Raw genomic sequence first — 19,408 nt, 5'->3', positions numbered from 1 at the left:
GCATTGTGGATTAGCTCAAAGCATTTTAATTTTGCCTTAAATGAACAAGGATCTCCTTTTATCTCTCTTTTTTAAATTGGATCAACTGTCCTTCCTTTCTGGCTGGAATTTTGTAACCTTGCTCATTCTGGAACTCAGTAACCCCCTTGCTAGGGTTTTGTTTTTTTGCTAGGGCTTGTTCTTTTGGGCTGCTATGAAATATACTCAACAATTCCCAGTGTGCAGCATCCCAGTATCCTACCCACTCCTCAACGATGACACTCAGCATTTCACTGTACCTGGCTAGTCCCTTAAAAAACTTGCCCATTGCCATGAAGTCGAGTTGGTCAGAGCAGTTGAACACTACAGTTTGGATTGCCAGTGCTTTGCCCAGGTCTTTTGTTGTTTCTGTTTTGCCTGTTCCTGCTGGTCCTGCAGGTGCTCCTCCAAATTTCAGGTGCAGAGCTCCTGTAAGTGTCAGATAACACCTACAACAAAGAAGAGACCAGATGATGAAAAAAAGCATTTGTACTACTGATTTCAGCAAGGAGACATACGATCTATCCAGCTGGAGACAAGGAGGAATCCATCATTCATTATTCTACAAAACTGCTTAGATATGCAGCATTCTGCAAAGGAGTTAGAGCTATGTGGCCTTGATTAGTATTCATGGGTGCCTGCATGGATAAATCCTTCTGCCACTGGCTACACATTCATTCTCTGGAAAAAGGACAGTTACAAAAGGGTAAAACTATTATTTCTGCTGCATATTCTAGAGTACTAGCTGCTACCTTCTGGTTTCTAGAAGAGCTCCTTAGCTATCAGGTAGGCATTTTATATGAGTCAGAGCACTACATTCAGAATTAGGAGAGTGAAAGCAATCAGTCTGAGCACTGATCACCAGGAACACAGTAGCAACCAATGTCAGGGTGCTCCTGTGCACTCGTCTCAGGTAGTCCTTTACTGTACAAATGGATTCTATTTACATATATTAAGCTGTAAGACCTGCATGGTCAGATCCTTGGTTTAATCCTGTTCATCCAGAAGAAAAAAAAAAAAAAGGGAAAAAAGGTGCATTTATTACCCAGAAAACAATGTCTTTACCTGTCAGTGAGGGGAGTGATAACCAGACGGCCAGTGTTCCCCAGATACTCATAGCCATAGATAAACTCAGCATTGACTGCTCTGATGTACAGGTCTCCCCTCGTCCAGTAGTATCTAATGATAAGTGAACATGACATCAGAAAGATAAACACTGCCTGGCAGACAAAACAGCAGCTCACGAGATTATAGCCTGCAGGTTTGGAGACCTGCATGTTAAGGGATTTCCCTCTCAAGAGCAGAAAGGATAAGGTAACACAGCAGGGTGGACAGGAGTTCTCACAGGACCTGGGATCAAGCATTGCACCCCTTGGGCAGGAAACATGGCTTTTCACAGTGAAACGTCATTGTATGGGTTAGTCCAAATTGCCAAAGAAGATGCCATCAAAACTAGATCCATCTCAAACTCCTGTTTCCATCTGTCAGGGACACAGCTGATGGGCAAGGAGAATGGAGACTGGCCAGGGAGGCCAGGTGAGGTTCAACAGCTGTGCTCTCTAACCTGAGCTGGGAGATCCACTCAAAATCGTTCATGCTCGTTACATTCTCCTCAACCAGCTTTGCTGCAACATCCTTGGCATGGACCTCGATCACAATAAGAGCCGACAACACTGCTCGCTGCATCTTGGACAGTCTCCCACGGACCAGGGCCACCAAATCTCCCAGCTGGGGAAGGAAAGGAAAGTACCCTGAAGCAATCCATTCTATACCAACACAATGCAATCAAACTCAGGGCATGCTAAGTCTCAGATGATAGGCTGTGCTCAGGCAACTTCTGCCTCTTCTCTTGTCAGAAGTACAAATGGTTGCTCAGAAAGCAAATCCTACTCATGACTGGCTCAGAGCTGAGTTTTGCCTAAACCACTACCATGTTCAGGTGAAAGGAAAGAGTTAAGCCACCATGAAGTCCCGAGCTAATAACTCCCAGGTATCAGGTGTGATTACATGCACAGAACTGATATGAAGGATGCAGTTTCTGCCACTGTCCATCACTTCAGTTCTTCACCTTTGGCTTCTTGGGTAACCCTGGAGAAGTTATCTTTCACCTTGTTATAATGTTCAGGTGGTGATCATATTATCAGTCCTGTATATTTGAGGTTTATTATGACAAATATCCTAATGATTAAGAAGATAACCTGTTTTTTCACCTGTTTTGAACAGTACTATGCAAGAATGTGTCTCTGTTTCCCCACCAGTATTGTCCTGGCTGTATTTATAACCTGTCTGAGGTCTGAGGACTGAAAAGTCTCCATCTGGCAAAATCTCACCCTTCCATTCATTTTCATACCTGAGCACTCAGCTGTGGGTAAAGCCTGCTGGACAAATCTCCAGCTTCCAGAGCTTCAGACACTTCCTTTGTCCAGAAAATCTGGCAGCCAGCAATGACCACTTGGCCAGGCCATTGCAAAACCCATGTGGTACGTGGAGTCTTAAAATAGAAAAAAACAGGTGTGAGAAAGGGGGGAAAAAAGGTGGTGAGACATTTATTTATTTATTTATTTATTTATTTCTATGTCCTCTTGCTCTGAGATGCATGATTAACAAATAAGCACAGAATTCTCATGCAAGAGGCTTTTTTCCCTTTTTTCCCCCTCCACTTGCTGAGAAGAAATCTTCAGGCACAGGTTCTCTGGCCACAGAGTACAGCAGGTACCTTCTCTCCAGTATGCCACCTGCAGTAACCAGTTACACATAGCCAGTAGCAGCTGAAGAGCAGGAATCTGTGAGACCCAAAAGAATGTTTCCCCTCCTCTGGCCTGTTCTAACTTTCCTATTTTCAAATTTTCAGTCTGAATTTAAAAAAAATATAACAGAAATATCCAAGACCTCTTTATTTTTTCAGCCTTTCTTCCTCCCTAGATTAGAAATTTCAATTTTACACCAGCATAGCTTTTATACAGAAACCAGAACTAAGATGCATCCCCTATGCACTGACTGAAACCAACAGTTCATGTGCCTTGATTACTTTCACCAGCCCCTAGCACACTGTGTGAGACATGAGAGCTGAGGCAGAAGATCCTTACAAAGAGGAAGTAGTCTGGAGAGATGAACAGATATGGATTCATACAGGGTTGTTCTCTGCTACAGGGAAACTGTGAGGGAGTGTGCAGGGTTTGCATTCTGCTGGACCATTTGCTTCTTGCTCAGCTGCCCATTCTGCACTTACAGGCACACAACTGGATGAAAGGCTGTATTTTGAAAGCGGAATAGAATAGAATATCCTAGTAGAATACATCCCAAGTTCATCAGCCCCATCTCTGGTGACCTCTATGGCAAGCCTGGAACTAACACACCAGAGACCTGCCAGTCTATGATAAAACTCTTACCTCTGGATAAACACCAATTGATTTTTCTATGTTGTCCCGAACACTGGCCTTCATGGATTTCTCCACTTCCAGCAGCCAGTCCTCCACATTCTCACTGGGATAGATGGGAGTAAACAGCTTCACCTCTTCTCCTTCACCAGAGTACATGTGCGTGATCTGTAGGTCTTCCTGGAACATCAGCTAATGGAAGAAGCACAACAGGAGATGTGAGTGGAGGATTTCCTTTCTATCCCTGCCTTCCTGCCCCTGGGGGACAGCCAGCCTATACCAGTGTTTGCTCATTATAATCCTCGTGCCAAACTTGGTTGCCAGTAGTGATAATAAAGTGTGCGACAGACGTGCAAAATGACCTCTCCAAATAATGGAAAATGATTGTATGAAAACAAGAGATTCGCATCGCTTGTGTGAATTGAGTGAAGCAAATCAAATTATAGCTGGGATGAACATTTCTCATCGCCTGTCTAGGATTCAGACCCTTGACTCCCACTCAATTCTTCAGATTCAAATCATTTCCCTTGATGTCACAGTGCCTGGCTTTAAAAGTAAAATTTTAACAGCTTCTTCGATGCCCCAGCATATCACTGCAAGTCCCCTTATTTATTCCAATGGCTTTGCACCAGGTCTCCAGTCCAATTTCCTTTCTATTTTTCCAAACTAATGACTAGGAGATTGGTTTTACTGTCTGAGTATTGTGGTGGTTTGAGCTGTGACTAGCTATGGAGTCTGAAGTCTATTAGGAATAACAAAGAGGAAAAATAGCCAGGTTAACTCCAGCTCCTAAGTAGGGATGAAGGCAGAAACTTAATTCAACTCAGGCTTGTTCCATCCTTGCCCCTTCTGGGGCTGTCAGCAGGAGTGGGATTCCATCCTAACCAGGTGCCTGTGAGTAGACAGCTAAGTCAGAGCTATTTCTCTTGGCCTTCGTGGTCGGATGGACACACATCTCCAGAGAGAGCGTCCTCTCCTCCTAGGATGGATATCTAAGTGGATTTCCCTAAGTCACCCTTTTCAGATGCCTATTTCCCCACCACTGTCTGAAGGATAATGAAAGGTACCCACTTCATGGGCAGATGCCTGGCTTTGAAATGTCTAAAGTGAGGTTGCTGGAATCCCACTTCAGGACAGGCAGCACCTTGCAATGCCTACATACAGTTACAGGTTCCCAGGAGATACATTTCCATACAGCAGAATGTGAACATTCCTCCAGACCTCAGAATGCCCCCAAGTTCCCATGACACAGCTTTCCAAAGGTGGGCCAAGCCACTCATGTGCTTGCTTTGCCTACCCGTGCAATGTTCTCAAAGCACTTGTGGAGGTGAGGTTGTACAGCAGTGGGGTCTTTTGTCTGAGACAGGATTTCCAGCAGCTCATCATCTGAAAGGAAGTAGAACCTACAAACACAGAGGGAGGCATAAGGAGGCTTTGTTTATTGCAGCAGCAAGGGCTAAGTTCTGGTGTGATGGGGAACAAGCCTTTTGCTAAAGACACTGCTTCTGACTGCTCACTGATCTCTTTGTGTTTGTGTAGATGAGCAGCCACCATCCAGCCATCTCCCTTTCTGCAGACACAGACTTCTCCTTCTGCAGAAGTCAGTTACTTCCAAGCAAAGAGGGTTTAAATGAGTATCAATATAGAGAAATCTTCCTTCAGGAATTAGAGACAAAGTTACTTGGAGGCTTTCATTTTACCCCACCCTTTCTACACAAATCCTGAGGCACAGATAGGCAACGATGCTACCAGACTGTCCTTAACTCACCACACTTGTGTGCACCTGTTTTCTCCCCATCAGATGGCAGCATTGAAAGGCACAGCTTGGCTTATGTTTGCAGGCCATGAATAAATCCTAAGCTTAGATGGTTTTGCTCTTTCTTGGCAGAATGAACTGCAGTGAGCCTCCCCTTTCATATTTTCTGAACCAGGGAGTGTGATCTAGCCCAGTGAAATTTGGGGTTACCTGGGAAAAGCAGCTCTCTTTGTCTCCAGATATTCACTCAGCCCTTTCTGCACAAGTTCAAGTAGTTTATTACAATTTTGCAGCTTCTCCAGTAGCTCTGGATCAGGGCACAAAGAAATCACCTAAAACAGAATGTGTAATCCAGAGGAAGCATCAGTATTCTGAGCATGTGGGAGATAAGGCAATGGAGATAATTGGGTCGCCCAGTGATGTTACTGATAGGATTTAAATGACTCATTTGCAGGAATTCTCAGGGATCTGGAGAGGTGTAAGCTTTGTGGGCAAGGAGGGTAAACAGCCCTTATGGAGACAAGCACATTTCTGGGTTCCCCTAAATACCAACATTTGTAATATGGAACACAAGTGGTGAAGGAGTCCAGGCAAGTGGAGACTGGAGAACAGAAGAGAGCAGAGCACTGCTACCAGGACACAAAAATAGGCAAAAACAATGGTTCTAAAAAACTCAGAGAGTCAGTCTTGAGGAGGAATTGAAGGAGTTACCTTATGGATTACAACCACAGCAGGTTACAAAAGTCATAGGAGGCAGGGAGTCTGTGTGTTGAGGAGGAGGCACCTGGTGGGGTGGAAGGCACTACAGGGTGACTACTCTGTCCTTTCAGACACCAGAACAAAAAGCCAAGTTCCAAGAGAAGAAACCCAGCACAATGCCCTGGGCAAGGCTGCATGGTTTATACAGTGCTGCTCATGTCCACACCGTTACGAAAACAATGACTCAAAGACACAATCCTTGTGTGAGCACAGCTCCAAGGTGTTTGAGATACCTGCACTGGCTTTCATCAAGGCACATACCTCAGGGTTTGCATTAGCATTCTTCATGACATGCCTCCAATCCCTATCCACGGTGTTGTAGCGCTGGCTTTCCACTGGGAGCTGTCTTTTGATATCCTCTGATCTAAAGATTGGCTCCAAGTAGAGCCAAGAGCGCTGACAGTTCAGCCACTCTTCTAGGACATCCTAGTGGGAAGCAAGAAAAGCGTATTAGGACACCATGCTATGAACCTGTTCAACAAAACCATTCAAACTGTGCACCAGAACGGGTTTAAAAAAACGAGGAAGGAAAAAAAAAAGGTGATGCTGCACTTAGACCTTCCACACTTTAAAATTCTTCCTAGAGGGTCAGGAGCCGGAATTTCCTTTCCAAGTAATTAACAACTTCCTAGCACTCCCCTTTCCAAAAGTTTTGGAACTTTTCTCCTGCAGCACTGCTATTTTGCTGTCAGAGTCCTGCTGGGTGTTCCTGGTTTGATGAGCAAGTGCTGGCACAGTCTGCCAGATTCTGCTTAAACAGCAGTCTTCCATGTGCTTTCCTACACTGAGATGCAAAAGATTAGTGTGGATTTCACAGGGTATGTAAGAATCTGTGAGGTCCACTTAGTACAGTATGATTAGAGAGACCAGCAACATTATTCACAGCAATGGGCGAGTTCTGGGCCCACCAAAACATGTCACAATAGGCAGCAAAAGGGCTGCATTACTTTCCTAGAGTCAAAGGGCTTTCACAGGCCCTATTCTTCACTAAAGACTGATACTCTCTTGATAACTGTCCTTCCAGTTCCCTAGCAGCAACTGCACAGTCCACGTTCAAGCATGGCAGCCCAGCCCAGCTGCCTGCCTTCACCACCCGTGTGTGGTGGGTAAAAACCAGTACCTGTGTCATCTTCAGCTTGTTTTCCCACAAGTTCATCCTTTCCTCAAAAGGTTTCTTGAAGGGTGAGAAAGACATGCTCTGAACCAGGACAATATGATCATCTAGGAGCTGAGAAATGTCATCGGTGCTTTTCAGAATATAGGTATTTGTGTCTTTGTAAAGCATCACAATGAATGCAACAGATTTCCATTCATTCTCTACCTTGTTGAGTGCCTGGAACAGAGGGACAAACAATTTAATTTTCAGATACAAGCTGTGCAAATGGTTATCTCAGCTTCCACAACTCTCTTAATGCCACTCTCTAGAAAATGACAGATTTTGCTCTTGGATTCCACTGGAAACTGCAGCTGTGTATTTTATGCATGACACAGTCAGCAACAGCACATTTCCCCTGCATTGCCCACAGGTTCAACACCTCAACACCAGTGCTGAAACAAACACCTTGAGGGAAAAAAATGGCAATTTCACCTCCAGGCCTGTTTATGCTCTAGATGCACAGAGGCGGCCAGCAAAGGGCTTATTAATGACTATGATTAATGACAGCTTGGTCAAAAGGGGAACTATCCATTGGGAACTTGCCTGAGATTTCAGAGAACAAGAGCTGCCAGAAGGTCAAGACCATCTTAGATCACATCTGAACTGATGAACTGAAGCTGAAAGACCATCTAACCTATGAATCTCCAGAGCTAGAAAGTTTTCCCTGCACGTTTACTGGTTTAAAGGATTTGCCATCTCTGTTTCCAGTCACAGCTAATCCCCCTGACATAACATTTGAATGGTAGAGTGCAGAAAATCAATTTATTTTAACTTAACCAGTCACTAATCCCATAGTGAGGAGTGAGACCCAAGCAGTGAATCAAGGTAACCATAAAGCAGTGCTGTTAATTCCAAGTGAAATTCTGCACAAGATAGAATAAGTTCTTCTAGGGTGTCAACCCAGTTGTGTGGCCATTGCTCCCTTCTGTAAGGATAGCATTCCTCATTTTCATTTGTGCTGCACAATGTGTCTAATGCTCTGGGACAACAGGAACACCACCCAAGGCAATGACTGCCTGCTCAACAGGAACCTATTTGAGAAGCAAGCAGAGACACAGCAAGCCCTCTCCGCTCACACTTTCGATGGCGTATTCCTTGCTGGCTGTCTCAGCTACTTTGAGAATACTCTCCATGTGGTCCTGCAGGTTCAATTCCAAGCAGCGACCAAATGTCATGCTGGGTTCCAGCTCGACATCAGCCTTAATCTGGCTCGACAGCATCTCCCAGTGCCGGCTCCTCATCCCGGGATTGCGCAGCCCTTGAATTAAGGGCACGTATTGTTTGAAATCGTCCATCTTGTCTCGAAACTCCATGGCGACACTCTGGCAGTCTTTCAGGGAGAAAACAGAACAACATCAGTGATAACACTGTGTGAGGAAGTTGCCTTAAGGAACTTCTAGGTGCTGTCTAAACCTGATGTGCATGTAGTCATGTGCTATGGGGTAGGTAAGCAGCAGGAGAGAGCACCGGGAAATGCTGGTTGAAGTAAGGAGGATATGAAGGCTCTCTTTATATGGCCACTAAGCCAGGATTCAAGCCTGCTCCCAGAAGCAGACCTGTCTGTTATCAAAAGCCTGTTACAGGCAAGCCCATGCTAAGCAGAAGTGTGGCTTAAGCTAGAGCTCACCAGAAGAAGAGAAGCAGACAAATTTAACTCCTTGACATGGACTGAGGCATGATCATCTGCCAGCTAATATTTTAGAAGTTCCAGTCATCATTTCAAGATATTCACTCCTTAACAAGACTGCAGTTAAAGTTGTCTCACACCACAGCTCCCATCATCCTCAGTTGAAGATGGACACTAAGGAGCTAGAAGCAGGCTGGGATCCCAGACAGCTCTGGAAATGGAAAGTGTGCAGGACAGGCCCTGCCAGCCTACAGCCATGCTAGAAACAAATGTACTTCTTCCTCACAGGAAGGACAAAGTGACGGAAAGGGCGTTTTTCTCTGGGGACATCCTAGAAAGTCTCTGCACTGTTCACATCCTACCCTTTTTTCAGCTTCTGCTACTGTGAATAAAACAACGGGTAGGTAAAGAACATGGGACTTGCTTCCTTTCCAAAATCTGGCTACAGCACGTGCCTCCTTTTATTGCACCCTGCATGGCTGCACTGCTTCCTCAAAGAAAGGATGTGACCACCTCATGCTCCCTGCTGGGGATATGCAAACGCAAATCAGACTCAAGGACAAAACAAATGTATTACCAGGTACCAGAGAATATTGCAATGAACATAAGCAGGTATTCTTAGTATTTCTGTTTATCATAATGATTCATAGTTACTCATGCATCCACTCATCACCTCCTCCATTGGGGCTGATTCATGGCATTGTTTAAGAGCAAGTTCAAGTTAAAAAGGATGAATCAAAAATCACCCACAGCAAAATGTATTTCAATCTAAGCCATCTGGCAGGAGATTTTAGAATTAGCTTTAAAGAATGACCAACACATCTCTGAGAATCAGGGAATGGCAAGTTAAGCTACAACTGAAGTCTCAATTTCAGCTTTATTAGGAGAAATGGTCAAAAGACCTTCATGTGAATTGCAAGGGCTGAGTGCAATCATCTAAATTTCATACACATTCAGGCAAGAAGGGAAATTGTTATTATATTGCAGAGATCATTTCCAGATTTTGCAATTTCATTTTATTCATAACAAAATCAAGACCTCTTCTGGCTTTCCATTAAATGCATTGGCCAATAAAGAAAATAAGATTGGCCAAGAAAACAGCACCTGCAAGACCCAGATTCAAGTTCCCTTGCTGCCTGACTTACATGAGGGCTCAAGCCCACATGTCTAGCCAGTGGCCTACATAGTAACTCTCTGTGACTTGCCTGGATTATTGCAATTTTTATATATATATATATATTTATATATATATATATATGAGTGAATACTAACTGCAGCATCAGAGGGTGGCTTTTATTTCAGTGGGAATTAGGCATAAATGGGATTTGCAGCCTGGTAGTTTCCATGCCAAACCGGTACTTCAAGCATCTAACTAGTATCTAGATGTGAATCATCATAGTCTCAGGAAAAAAAAAGTGGAAAATAACTTTGCTAGCATTTTCCCAGCTGTCTCTAATACACACGTGACATCCCGACAATCCCTGTGTAGAGCACTCTGTGACATTCCTCACATCAAAATGCTGATGTGCACCAACTTCCTTTCCCCAGACTGTGCATCTACCTGGTGAATCCTTGAACTGCTTCACACATCTCTGCATTGTCTTAACAGAGTCATTGACATTCTTTTCTAGCTCCTCTGCCTCAATTTTAAGGAGAGAATCATTCATCCAGCTCTCATTCCACTTTATCCAGTCTGACACCGTAGTCCAGAGATCATAGTATGGCTGGAACTCCTTAAGCATCTTGGACAGCCCACTGTACTTTGGAAAGAGATTAAAAACAACATAAGCAACGAGCGTATTCACCTCCAAATGACAGCTTACATGTCAAAAGGCCAAAAAAGCCCACCTCTTCTTTGAATCAGAAGCCAGCAATGATAAAACACGTATTCCAAGAGGATATATCAAACTACCTTCTCCAGGGCCAACAATATGTATTCCACGGGACAGCAACCAGCAGAGCTGGCCTTGACACATTCAGGCCAACATACATCCAGTGGAACTGTGCCTGCACCGTGCATGTGGCATGGGAAGCATACTCTCCACTTGCCTCTACAAAGCTCTCCTGCAGAATGGGGAGATTTTGACCGACAGGCCACACAATCAGTGTGACAATCAGTGAAAGCTCACACCACACATCATATCAAAACGTGGCTCCTTACAGGGAAGAAGAAGTAATCACAGACTGAAGGGTAGGAAAGGATCATCATGTGAACTCCACTTCTGGTCTGCAGCCAGACTTGGCTGGATGTGGATGACAATGACTCATTGGCAGCTGAGCAGCTACAAGCAAAATGAGCGTTTGCAACTATATAAACTGTTGCCTTAGGAGAACACCATGCTCCAAGCCCCGCCAGCTGCCAGCACTCACTATGCAACCACTTGCATTCACACCTATAGACCTGCAGCAACAGCCTTAGAGAAATGGATGCATCCTAGCTGCTGCTTCAAGACCTTCCTCAACCAATTCCTCCTCATGAACATCCCTCAGATCTCACTGTGGGTATCCAAAGTCTCTCACAGAAGTGGAAATACCAGACCCTGAGCATCCTTCCACGTTCACCTGGGATCAGCTCCTCTGCAGCCCAGTGGAGTGATGAAGCAGTGTAGTCATTCTACAGAACTGAGGAGCAGCTCCCCAGATAAACCAAAACAGCATGAAGGATTCCTTCCTGAGGAACTATATCTCATTATTTGCTCTACCTACCACCTAGAAATCCCAACAAAGACCAGAGTCCTGTGGGTACAGGACCTGACACTTACATCACTAACTTTCATGCCAAAGAGTCTTTCCCTGTTGTTGTAGAGAACTGCCATTTCCTGAAGCTCCTTCAGCTTCTTCCGGACACCCCTTGCATCGTCAGCCAGCTCATGGGCTTGGTTAACGTCTGACTGGACAGAAAATCCACCTACAGTCAGCTGGAAGAGAAAAGGCAGCCTAAGTTGGGACTCTGAAGCTGAGTGCTGCTTCTAGAGATCTCAGCTTCCTGGTGTGCTCTTTGTTACATTCAAAGGCAAGATTTTTATGCTCACGATTTCCCCTCCCCCAAACCAATTCAACTTCTGTTCAGACCGTGATGAAAGTGGTGAGGAGAAGCAATAACCACTGGTCAGGTGGAGGAAACTGCAAATGTGATGACCAGCTGCTTGTCTTCTTTGTGACAATAGTTAACCCCCAAGGAATAGAACAATAATCTGTGCTTAAATTTGATGCTGAATTTACACTGTTATTTGCTACAGAGTCAGTAAAGTGCAAATGATAGCTCTACTAGTCACTCAGCTTGTTTCCAAAAATCGTTTAACACCACATATCTAGAGCTTCTCTAATAAATTTTGTGTTTTGTTTTGGTGACTTGGGTTTGTTTGTTTGGTTTGGATTTTGTTCTGGTATTTTGTGTGGGTTTGGTTTTTATTTGCTTGGGTTTTTTGATCCAGTGTTGGGGTATTATCATTTTGGGAACCTGTTTCCAAGATAATCTAGGTCAATGATTACACCTTTCTAAAATGGCTTTTTTCCCCTGAATTTAAGAGTTTCTGAGGAAAAAATAAAATTCAGACTGTTTTAGCAGACACCAGATGTATCTCAGTTCCAAAACTCTGCAATTATTTCAGGGTCTTTTCCCACAAGATGAGTTCCATGGCAGAATGCTGTATTTTCCCCCTTGATGGCAGCGCATCATAGGACATGCTCTGCAGGGAACTGAGTACACAAGAAAGAAAAAGGAGGTGCCAGCGTTGCCCGAGCACCAAGAATTGGAACACTGTATAAACACCTTCTCAATGAAAAATGAGTATTTCTGCAGAGTATTGTCTTTCACACAAAATGGAAAGTCTTAATCAAAAGCCAAAAAAAAACCAAGGGAGGGTGTGTTAATATTTGGTCTAACAACACGTTCACCTTGAAATTCATCTGAGTAAAATCTCATCTGAAAGTCTCACACCTGGCTGACCACAAGAGCTTCAAGACCCCCTTCTATGGACAGTTCATTGTCAGGGGCTTAATACCTGCATTTCATCCATTTTGTCTTGAAATGCCTTCTGATCCAAAATCTGCATTTTGCGAAATCTTTCTTCATCCTCAATGTGCTGAAGCCGAATGGCCTCTGAGTCCATAGACATTTTCACTGGCCAGTAACTGGCAGTCCACCTGCACTCACAGGATACAAGAAAACAAACAGGGAAAAAAAAATAGGAGAAAGAGACAAGCTTTTTGAGCATATGTTTGAAATGCTGAAAATAACAGAATGAGAAAGCCAAATCCCACCAAACAAGGAAGCTTTACAACAACAGAAACACATGTGCTTTCAACAAAACATTTTTTTCCAGCTTGTCTTGTTGATATGCAGTCCTTGTGACTAGGCTATTCAGCTGGAGAGAGCTGGGGAGAAGTGGAGGGCCTTTTTAAAAGGAACAAATCCACTACATTGCTGAAAAGCTAGGAGACAGCAAAATAACAGTTGGCATCCAGAGGGAATGTCTGTCTTTGAATGTATTTGCAAGGAGCTGAAAAAAAAATGGGGTCAGACTCTCGGCTTATGGCTTTTCAGGGCTACTAAAAAAGCCAGTCTCCTGTTAAGCAGGGCAGTGAGGGGCCAGCATAACCCAGATGCAGGGTTATGGGAATCCAGGGAAGCCCTGGATTCTGCAGAGTGCCCTCGGGAGAGCGTTGTAGATCCAGGAGAGGCTGCACAAAGTGGCTGCTCATGCCCAGGTAGGTTTCTCAGTTCTTGCTCAGCCATAGCCCACCTATTACTGCCTCCATTTGGACCCTCAGCCTGTGTGCAATGCCAGGTACAAGGTTTGCACATTACACTGGAGGTCACACCCCTCCCAGCACCTGGGGATGCAGCCATCTCCTACTGGTCCTGCCTGTGGCAGCTCTGGGCAGCAGGAATACAGCCACGCCTGCTCCAAGCTGGCCTGGGGCTGAGCTGCTTTCCTGCAGCTTCTGTGGGGTTTTTGCACCTTGCACCCCATGTTTCTGTTTCAGGAGCACTCTGCAGAGACTCAGTCAGGTTGCAGACATACTGGACCAAGTACATGTCATAAGAGAAGTGCTTCCCGGGCTGAGCAAACTTTAGAAGCCTTGTAGCTGTGTTTGTGAGCTATTGGGGCGTAGTCAGGCCACAATCTGAATAACAAAACTAAGAGGAGGCTGCTTGGAGAAGAACTGCAGTAATAATAAGGGTTCAGATTCTTTCCTAGTCCTAAGAAAACCCTGGGAATGTTTCTATCTTAGAAGTGTTCATTTAGTTTCAGACACAGACTAAGCCGCACACTTTGAGACCTTGCAAGTATCTCAAAAAAAAACCCGAAGTAAAAAAAAAAACAACACTCAGAGAAAAGGGCTTTACTATGTTAAACAGGTTAATAGCTACCAGTTTGCCTTGCCCCAGGCCAGAAGGCAGCATGAACTCACACTTCTTGTCTACGAACTTCATTTCAAGAATTCAGTGCTCATATAGCCTGAGAGACACTTAGAAGTTCTGCAGGAGCCCTTGACAGACACATGGCCCCTGAAGCACTGAGAATGGTAATTGCTGCAAAGAGTCCCACTTTGATGGTGGGAGAAATGCCTTGTGCTCACTTGTCGGTGAAATCTTCTTCAGTAAGATTGTAAAGGAAGTCGTCCATGACCTTGTAATCTTCCATGACTTCCTCAATCAGTTGCTGCACAGGGTGAGAGAAAGAGACAAAAAGTAGACACCTTTAGACCACGCTGATTCCAAGTCTCTGGTGTACACCTCATTTTCATGAGGTGCCTTTGAAGAGCGTTAGTCACACAAGCTTAATGTGATGTGGGCTGCTTCTGTGCTGTGTGAACAGTGGGAATGGATTTACAACCCCTTGTTCTGTGAATGATTGTGCCATCATCACCCTCTGTTCTACGGGAATGAAAAGAAGTGTGACCTAGTGGATAAAGTGCTGGACAGAAATCGAGTGTTTTAGGTTATCCTCCAGGTTCCCTCATTGGCATAGACAAGTCAGCTTACAGCTTGATGCCTTTGTTCCCCATTTGTTCAGCTAGGAAAAGACTTACACTTCAAATAACTTTGAAATAAGTCGGTACTGAAATGTCCTATTAGAAAAAACATATTAACAGCAATTTGAGCACTGGGTAAGAGAAAGATTTTCCTGAAAACAAAATTCATTTTTAGAAGATAGCTGTTCAGTATACAAATGCAGAATGGATCATGAAGGCAGCAAAATGCACATATAAGTATTTTAGGCAAGATTTTTAACTTCTATTTTGTTTTGCAAAGATATTTAAATTTGTGATATGTGTATTTAAAAATACAAATCTTAGGAATTATAAAAATACAAAGCCAGGAATCTCGTGGCATTGCACGCAAAGACGTGCAAGTAAAAAAAATGGAGTTCTGCTTCTGAGACACCACACATTACATTGACAAATTTCCTCCTCGCTTCCCTTGAAGTCCCTGTCCAAAGGAGAGCCTGCCCTACCTGCTGCACTGCCAGCTGCTCGGGCACTCCCTTCAGCCAGTCCCGCAGCTCGGTCAGCTCCTCGATGTTCTTTGGTTTCTCATGCATTTTGACGCTGACCGTTTCATACGCCTCACAGATCTGCAGCAGGACCCAGCAAAGACCATCAAAAAGTCACTAATTGTTAATAGGCAAACTGGAAAACCTGCCATGATCCACCCACTTCCCATTCTGAAGGTGGTCTAAGTGATGAGTACACAGCCCTGTTCTGGTTTTTCTTTTCACAGTCTTTTCCCATCCGTCTCATTTGAGCTCAAACTGAATGAGACTGCCAAAAAACGAGGAAGAGGAACTGCAGGTATGTAGTGGAAATGATGATAATAACAGATTTAGACAACCAGCTGGCAGAGGCAATTGCCTATATTCCAGTTATCCTCAGAGCAAGCAAAAGGACTTTCCAGTTGTCTACTAGACAGATCTTTTCAATCCACCAACACACTTTTGTAAGATGGCAAGGTCTTGAAGAATTTCGTCTCATGAGGTACAGCTTTCTGGCATGTAATTTCTTAAGTATATTTAATACTTGATTTGTTTGAGTTTGCATATATCCCCTATAATTTTAATTTTAAATAATCACCCCAGTGAGATCTTTAAAATATCCTCATTAATGCGGCCTTTTGGCCATTTCACAAAAACACAGCAACTTCAAAAGCAGAAGGACAAGACAAGACACAGACAGATAATCCACTGAACCAGGTAACTTACTTTCTGCACCTGAGAATGGAGGGTTTTAGCCAGCATGTCCAACATGGCAGTGGCAAGTGCTTTGTGTTTGTCAGACAGATCATGCCTAATATGTTCTATCCTGACTTGAAAGGGGCCAATGATAATAGAATTAGGTAGAAGGTGGTCCAGGGTCTCCTTTTCAGACAAGTACGTGCTTACTATCTTCATCACCTCCTGGGTAGGTGGAAATTGCTCTTGATAGTCTCTGTAAATTAAAACACCAACAAAAAAATGGCAGTGTAGACCTTAATATTTGAGAATATTTGAGCATCCAGGCTGTTTGTGTCCACTCAAAGGATCAAGACATGAAATTAATGAGGCATACATTTACACAATAGATGTGGAGTGGAATAAGAGCACGAAGTATTTTAGCTGAAGAAAAGGAGTAGAAAAAAGGGATGAAAGAGGAAATACGGCCACAGGAGAGGGAGAGACAAAATAGAAGCACTGGTGGAAATAGGACAGCATCAGGAGGCACTTCAGGGGAGGATAGGCACTTCAGTGTGTTCTGGGGAGAGACAGGACTTTGTCAGATGGGATTTGTAAATTAAGCTGGAATACGAAAAGAGAAAAGGGCTTCATTCCCACTGTTTGGAGAAAACATAATACCTAAACAGAAGTCCATTAAAGTAACAGAGGCTAAAGGACAGAATAGGCGCAAGGAGTTTTGGCAGTGAAAACAATGAAGTTGAAACAAAATAAAACATTCTACAGAATGCTATCAGCCTGAGCAGACACTATATGAAGGAGGTCAGAGTCAAGTATGCTAACTGGATTCTCAAACAGGATGATTCATTTTTAGGGCCATTAATATCTCCAATTATGCTGACAAGCATGACAGGAATGTGACTGCTGTCAGAGACAGGAAGAAATTCCCAGTGCCAGCACCAGTGTCCTCTAAAAGCATGGACTGTCACCCATGACTGAAGGCAGCCTCTGACAGGGGCCTGATCTCACATCTGAGGCACGTGGTCTCAGAACAGGCCCCACACTCTCACGAACATCCACACAACAGCTTCCACAAAGGCTTGTCACTGGGGTCACAGGGGTTTTGTCAGAAGCCACTTACTTTAGGAAGTACTTGATGTCATTGTTATTTATCTCTAAAAACTTCTCGTATTTCTTGCCGTAGGCTTCGAGTGGGATCCCAGTCTTCTGAATGGCAGAGCGCAGAGCCTCCCGTAGCTCTTCCACTTCTGGCTCTTGCAAACCCACTGATTCCAGCATGTGGGTGCCTGTGATATCCATGTTCTCCAACACATACTGGAAGGGGAAGAAGAGAGGTCTTTCAGGACTAACAGAGCTAACTGTGCCTCCTCAGGAGAGGGGAAAGGCAATCCCTGGTGGCACCTTTGGGAACTCCTGCAGTCCACACTTCTACATTGTGTCAGGAATTGTTTTATCAGTTTTATGTGCCCCACTCTCCAAAGAATGAGGATCTAGGGAGACAGGGCTTTCACAGTAGCAGACAGAAGGATGCATATGCAGAAGAGACCTGCATCAAACTGACAGAATTGGAAACAATACTATTTCCTTTATGAGTCTGCTTTTACCAGCCACCATGCACTCAGGGCAACCAGAGTGTCCATGTGCCCACAGAACCTGCAACACAAAAGCAGAAATAACCACCAGACAAAAGAGCTATGAGGCTGGGGAGACTGACAAAATCCTATCAGAACAGAACTGCATGAGCACAGTGCTGTACCCAGATTAATTTAACTGAATTCCCAAGTACCCACTTCTGCACCTCTCCCTGAGTACAAGCTCAGGGGTGTCTGTGCTGAGCTGCAATGCACTGACACGTGCACAGCTGTATCACTGTTGATGCACAAGTGTTCACCTGCTCCAGCTGTGGGATAGTGTGAGTCGCCAGGATTCCGTTGTCGAACAGAGCAATGAGGGATGTCTCAAAGCTCTCCACAGAGGGGCTGTAGAGGATGCCACTGCTGTCTAGCTTAATGTTTGTTACAAAGAGTGGATTCCCTTGAGGCCTGTGGTGGGCAGAGATAAGAAAGAACAGGGATGCTTTTTGAGACAACGATACACAACTGTATTGCTCTGGTGCTGATACTAAAATGCCTCCTGGACAGGAAAGGAAAGCAGAGGATAAGAGGACTGTCTCATGCAGATGAAAATATAAAACACTGTGTTCTGAATTTACCATTAAAGACTTTGAGAACCTTTTTCTATCATAGGTGAAGGAACCATCAACCATGACATATCAGGATCCCCAAAAGTCATAACCTTATCTTGAGAACTGGAGCTGCTTTACAGAAAAATCTCATGTGCTCTTCAAACTAGGCATTCAGTATCTCCAATATACTCCTAAAATGCACCTTCTGGAAGTTATTAGATTTTCCCAATCTTGCATGTGACCAGCACGGCTCAGGATCAGCTGAAGCCAGTGTCATGACTTCCACTCCCTTAAAGGTAAGAGTCCTCATGAGTGACAGGGTTTTTTTTTTATTTTCTTCTGGCTTTCCATTTCTAAATGTTCCTTCTTTAATACCACAAAAGGAAAAATCCTTAAATCAATACCCAGTGGAATAAAATTTTAGGCACTGTGATAACCTAAATTTGGTATTTTTCAGAGATCCCAGGTTAGATTCTAATTCTGAGGTTTCATCTGAGAATGGAATTAAGCAGCCATGCTCCTGATATTCTTCTGCCTGGCATCCAGAAAAAATCTAGCAGTAACAACTTGCTCCCGCAAGAATGTTGGAGGTGGCTGGTCTTTAGAACAGTACATCAAAACAGCAGACCTTGGTTCTGATGGGCTGCAGCTGGAAAGCTGTACTAACAGAGCAGCCAGCTCCCTGTCCTTCTTCCATACTCCAGTGAACATGTCAAGTGGGGGATTAGGGAAAACAGCCCAGCTTAAAACCCCCATACAGAGCAAAGCTTGCTTGCACAACAGTAGTTAAAAAGACAACAGCACTATACTTTTCTGCTCTTTCCATCCCTTATTTTTCTTTCTTTCTTACATGTAGGGACTGATGGCGATGTCACTGCCCCATTTCATGTCCTTTGAGCAATTCAGGACACTCTGGCAAGCATCCAGCACAAACTGGGTGAAGCTGATGAGAGATCTCTGGACCAGGTACCGCAGAGAGTCCTGAAGCATGAATCTGATGCGCTCCATCAGCTTACACAGCTTGGACCTCTGGTAGGCATCCCAGTCACTCTGCTCCAGGTCAAACCATTTGCCTGCATTGCTAAGGCTGCTCTTAATCGCAATCTTTACAGTATCGACCCAAGTATCCTTAAGAAATTCCTGAACCTAGGGCAAAGAAAAAAGCACGCTGAGTAATCCTCCGAGGGCTGATGGGAAAACATTATGGCAAGGTGAGCTGCTAACTGGGGCTGCTGGACCTTTCTCTGCTGTGAAAGGAAACTGTCCTCTCAGAGCTGAGGTAGCTAAAAGTAGCTCTCAACCCCCCTCCCCACACATGTGGCATCTGAACCTGGTCATATATCTCCTTCACT

General features: G+C 44.2%; 1 protein-coding gene across 1 annotated transcript in view; it reads right to left on the bottom strand.

Annotated features, from left to right (window-relative positions):
- Positions 1-19,408, bottom strand: part of DNAH1 (dynein axonemal heavy chain 1) — a gene marked incomplete at both ends in the record, with an annotated part of 105,504 nt that overhangs the window by 37,098 nt on the left and 48,998 nt on the right. Inside the window, 19 exons of the mRNA XM_082288782.1 lie at positions 279-467; positions 1,084-1,197; positions 1,583-1,746; positions 2,369-2,509; positions 3,408-3,587; positions 4,693-4,798; positions 5,362-5,483; positions 6,172-6,336; positions 7,031-7,243; positions 8,143-8,396; positions 10,255-10,453; positions 11,456-11,611; positions 12,698-12,839; positions 14,280-14,362; positions 15,158-15,277; positions 15,902-16,127; positions 16,992-17,185; positions 17,763-17,913; positions 18,907-19,202. Coding sequence (XP_082144908.1) covers positions 279-467; positions 1,084-1,197; positions 1,583-1,746; positions 2,369-2,509; positions 3,408-3,587; positions 4,693-4,798; positions 5,362-5,483; positions 6,172-6,336; positions 7,031-7,243; positions 8,143-8,396; positions 10,255-10,453; positions 11,456-11,611; positions 12,698-12,839; positions 14,280-14,362; positions 15,158-15,277; positions 15,902-16,127; positions 16,992-17,185; positions 17,763-17,913; positions 18,907-19,202 — 3,215 coding nt within the window. The remainder of the gene's footprint in view (positions 1-278; positions 468-1,083; positions 1,198-1,582; positions 1,747-2,368; positions 2,510-3,407; positions 3,588-4,692; positions 4,799-5,361; positions 5,484-6,171; positions 6,337-7,030; positions 7,244-8,142; positions 8,397-10,254; positions 10,454-11,455; positions 11,612-12,697; positions 12,840-14,279; positions 14,363-15,157; positions 15,278-15,901; positions 16,128-16,991; positions 17,186-17,762; positions 17,914-18,906; positions 19,203-19,408) is intronic.

The sequence above is a fragment of the Coloeus monedula genome (genome assembly GCF_965178545.1).
Source record: "Coloeus monedula genome assembly, chromosome: 11".
Taxonomy (NCBI): domain Eukaryota; kingdom Metazoa; phylum Chordata; class Aves; order Passeriformes; family Corvidae; genus Coloeus; species Coloeus monedula.
The sequence above is the reverse complement of the archived record's forward strand: the minus strand, read 5'-3'. Positions and strand labels throughout refer to the sequence as shown.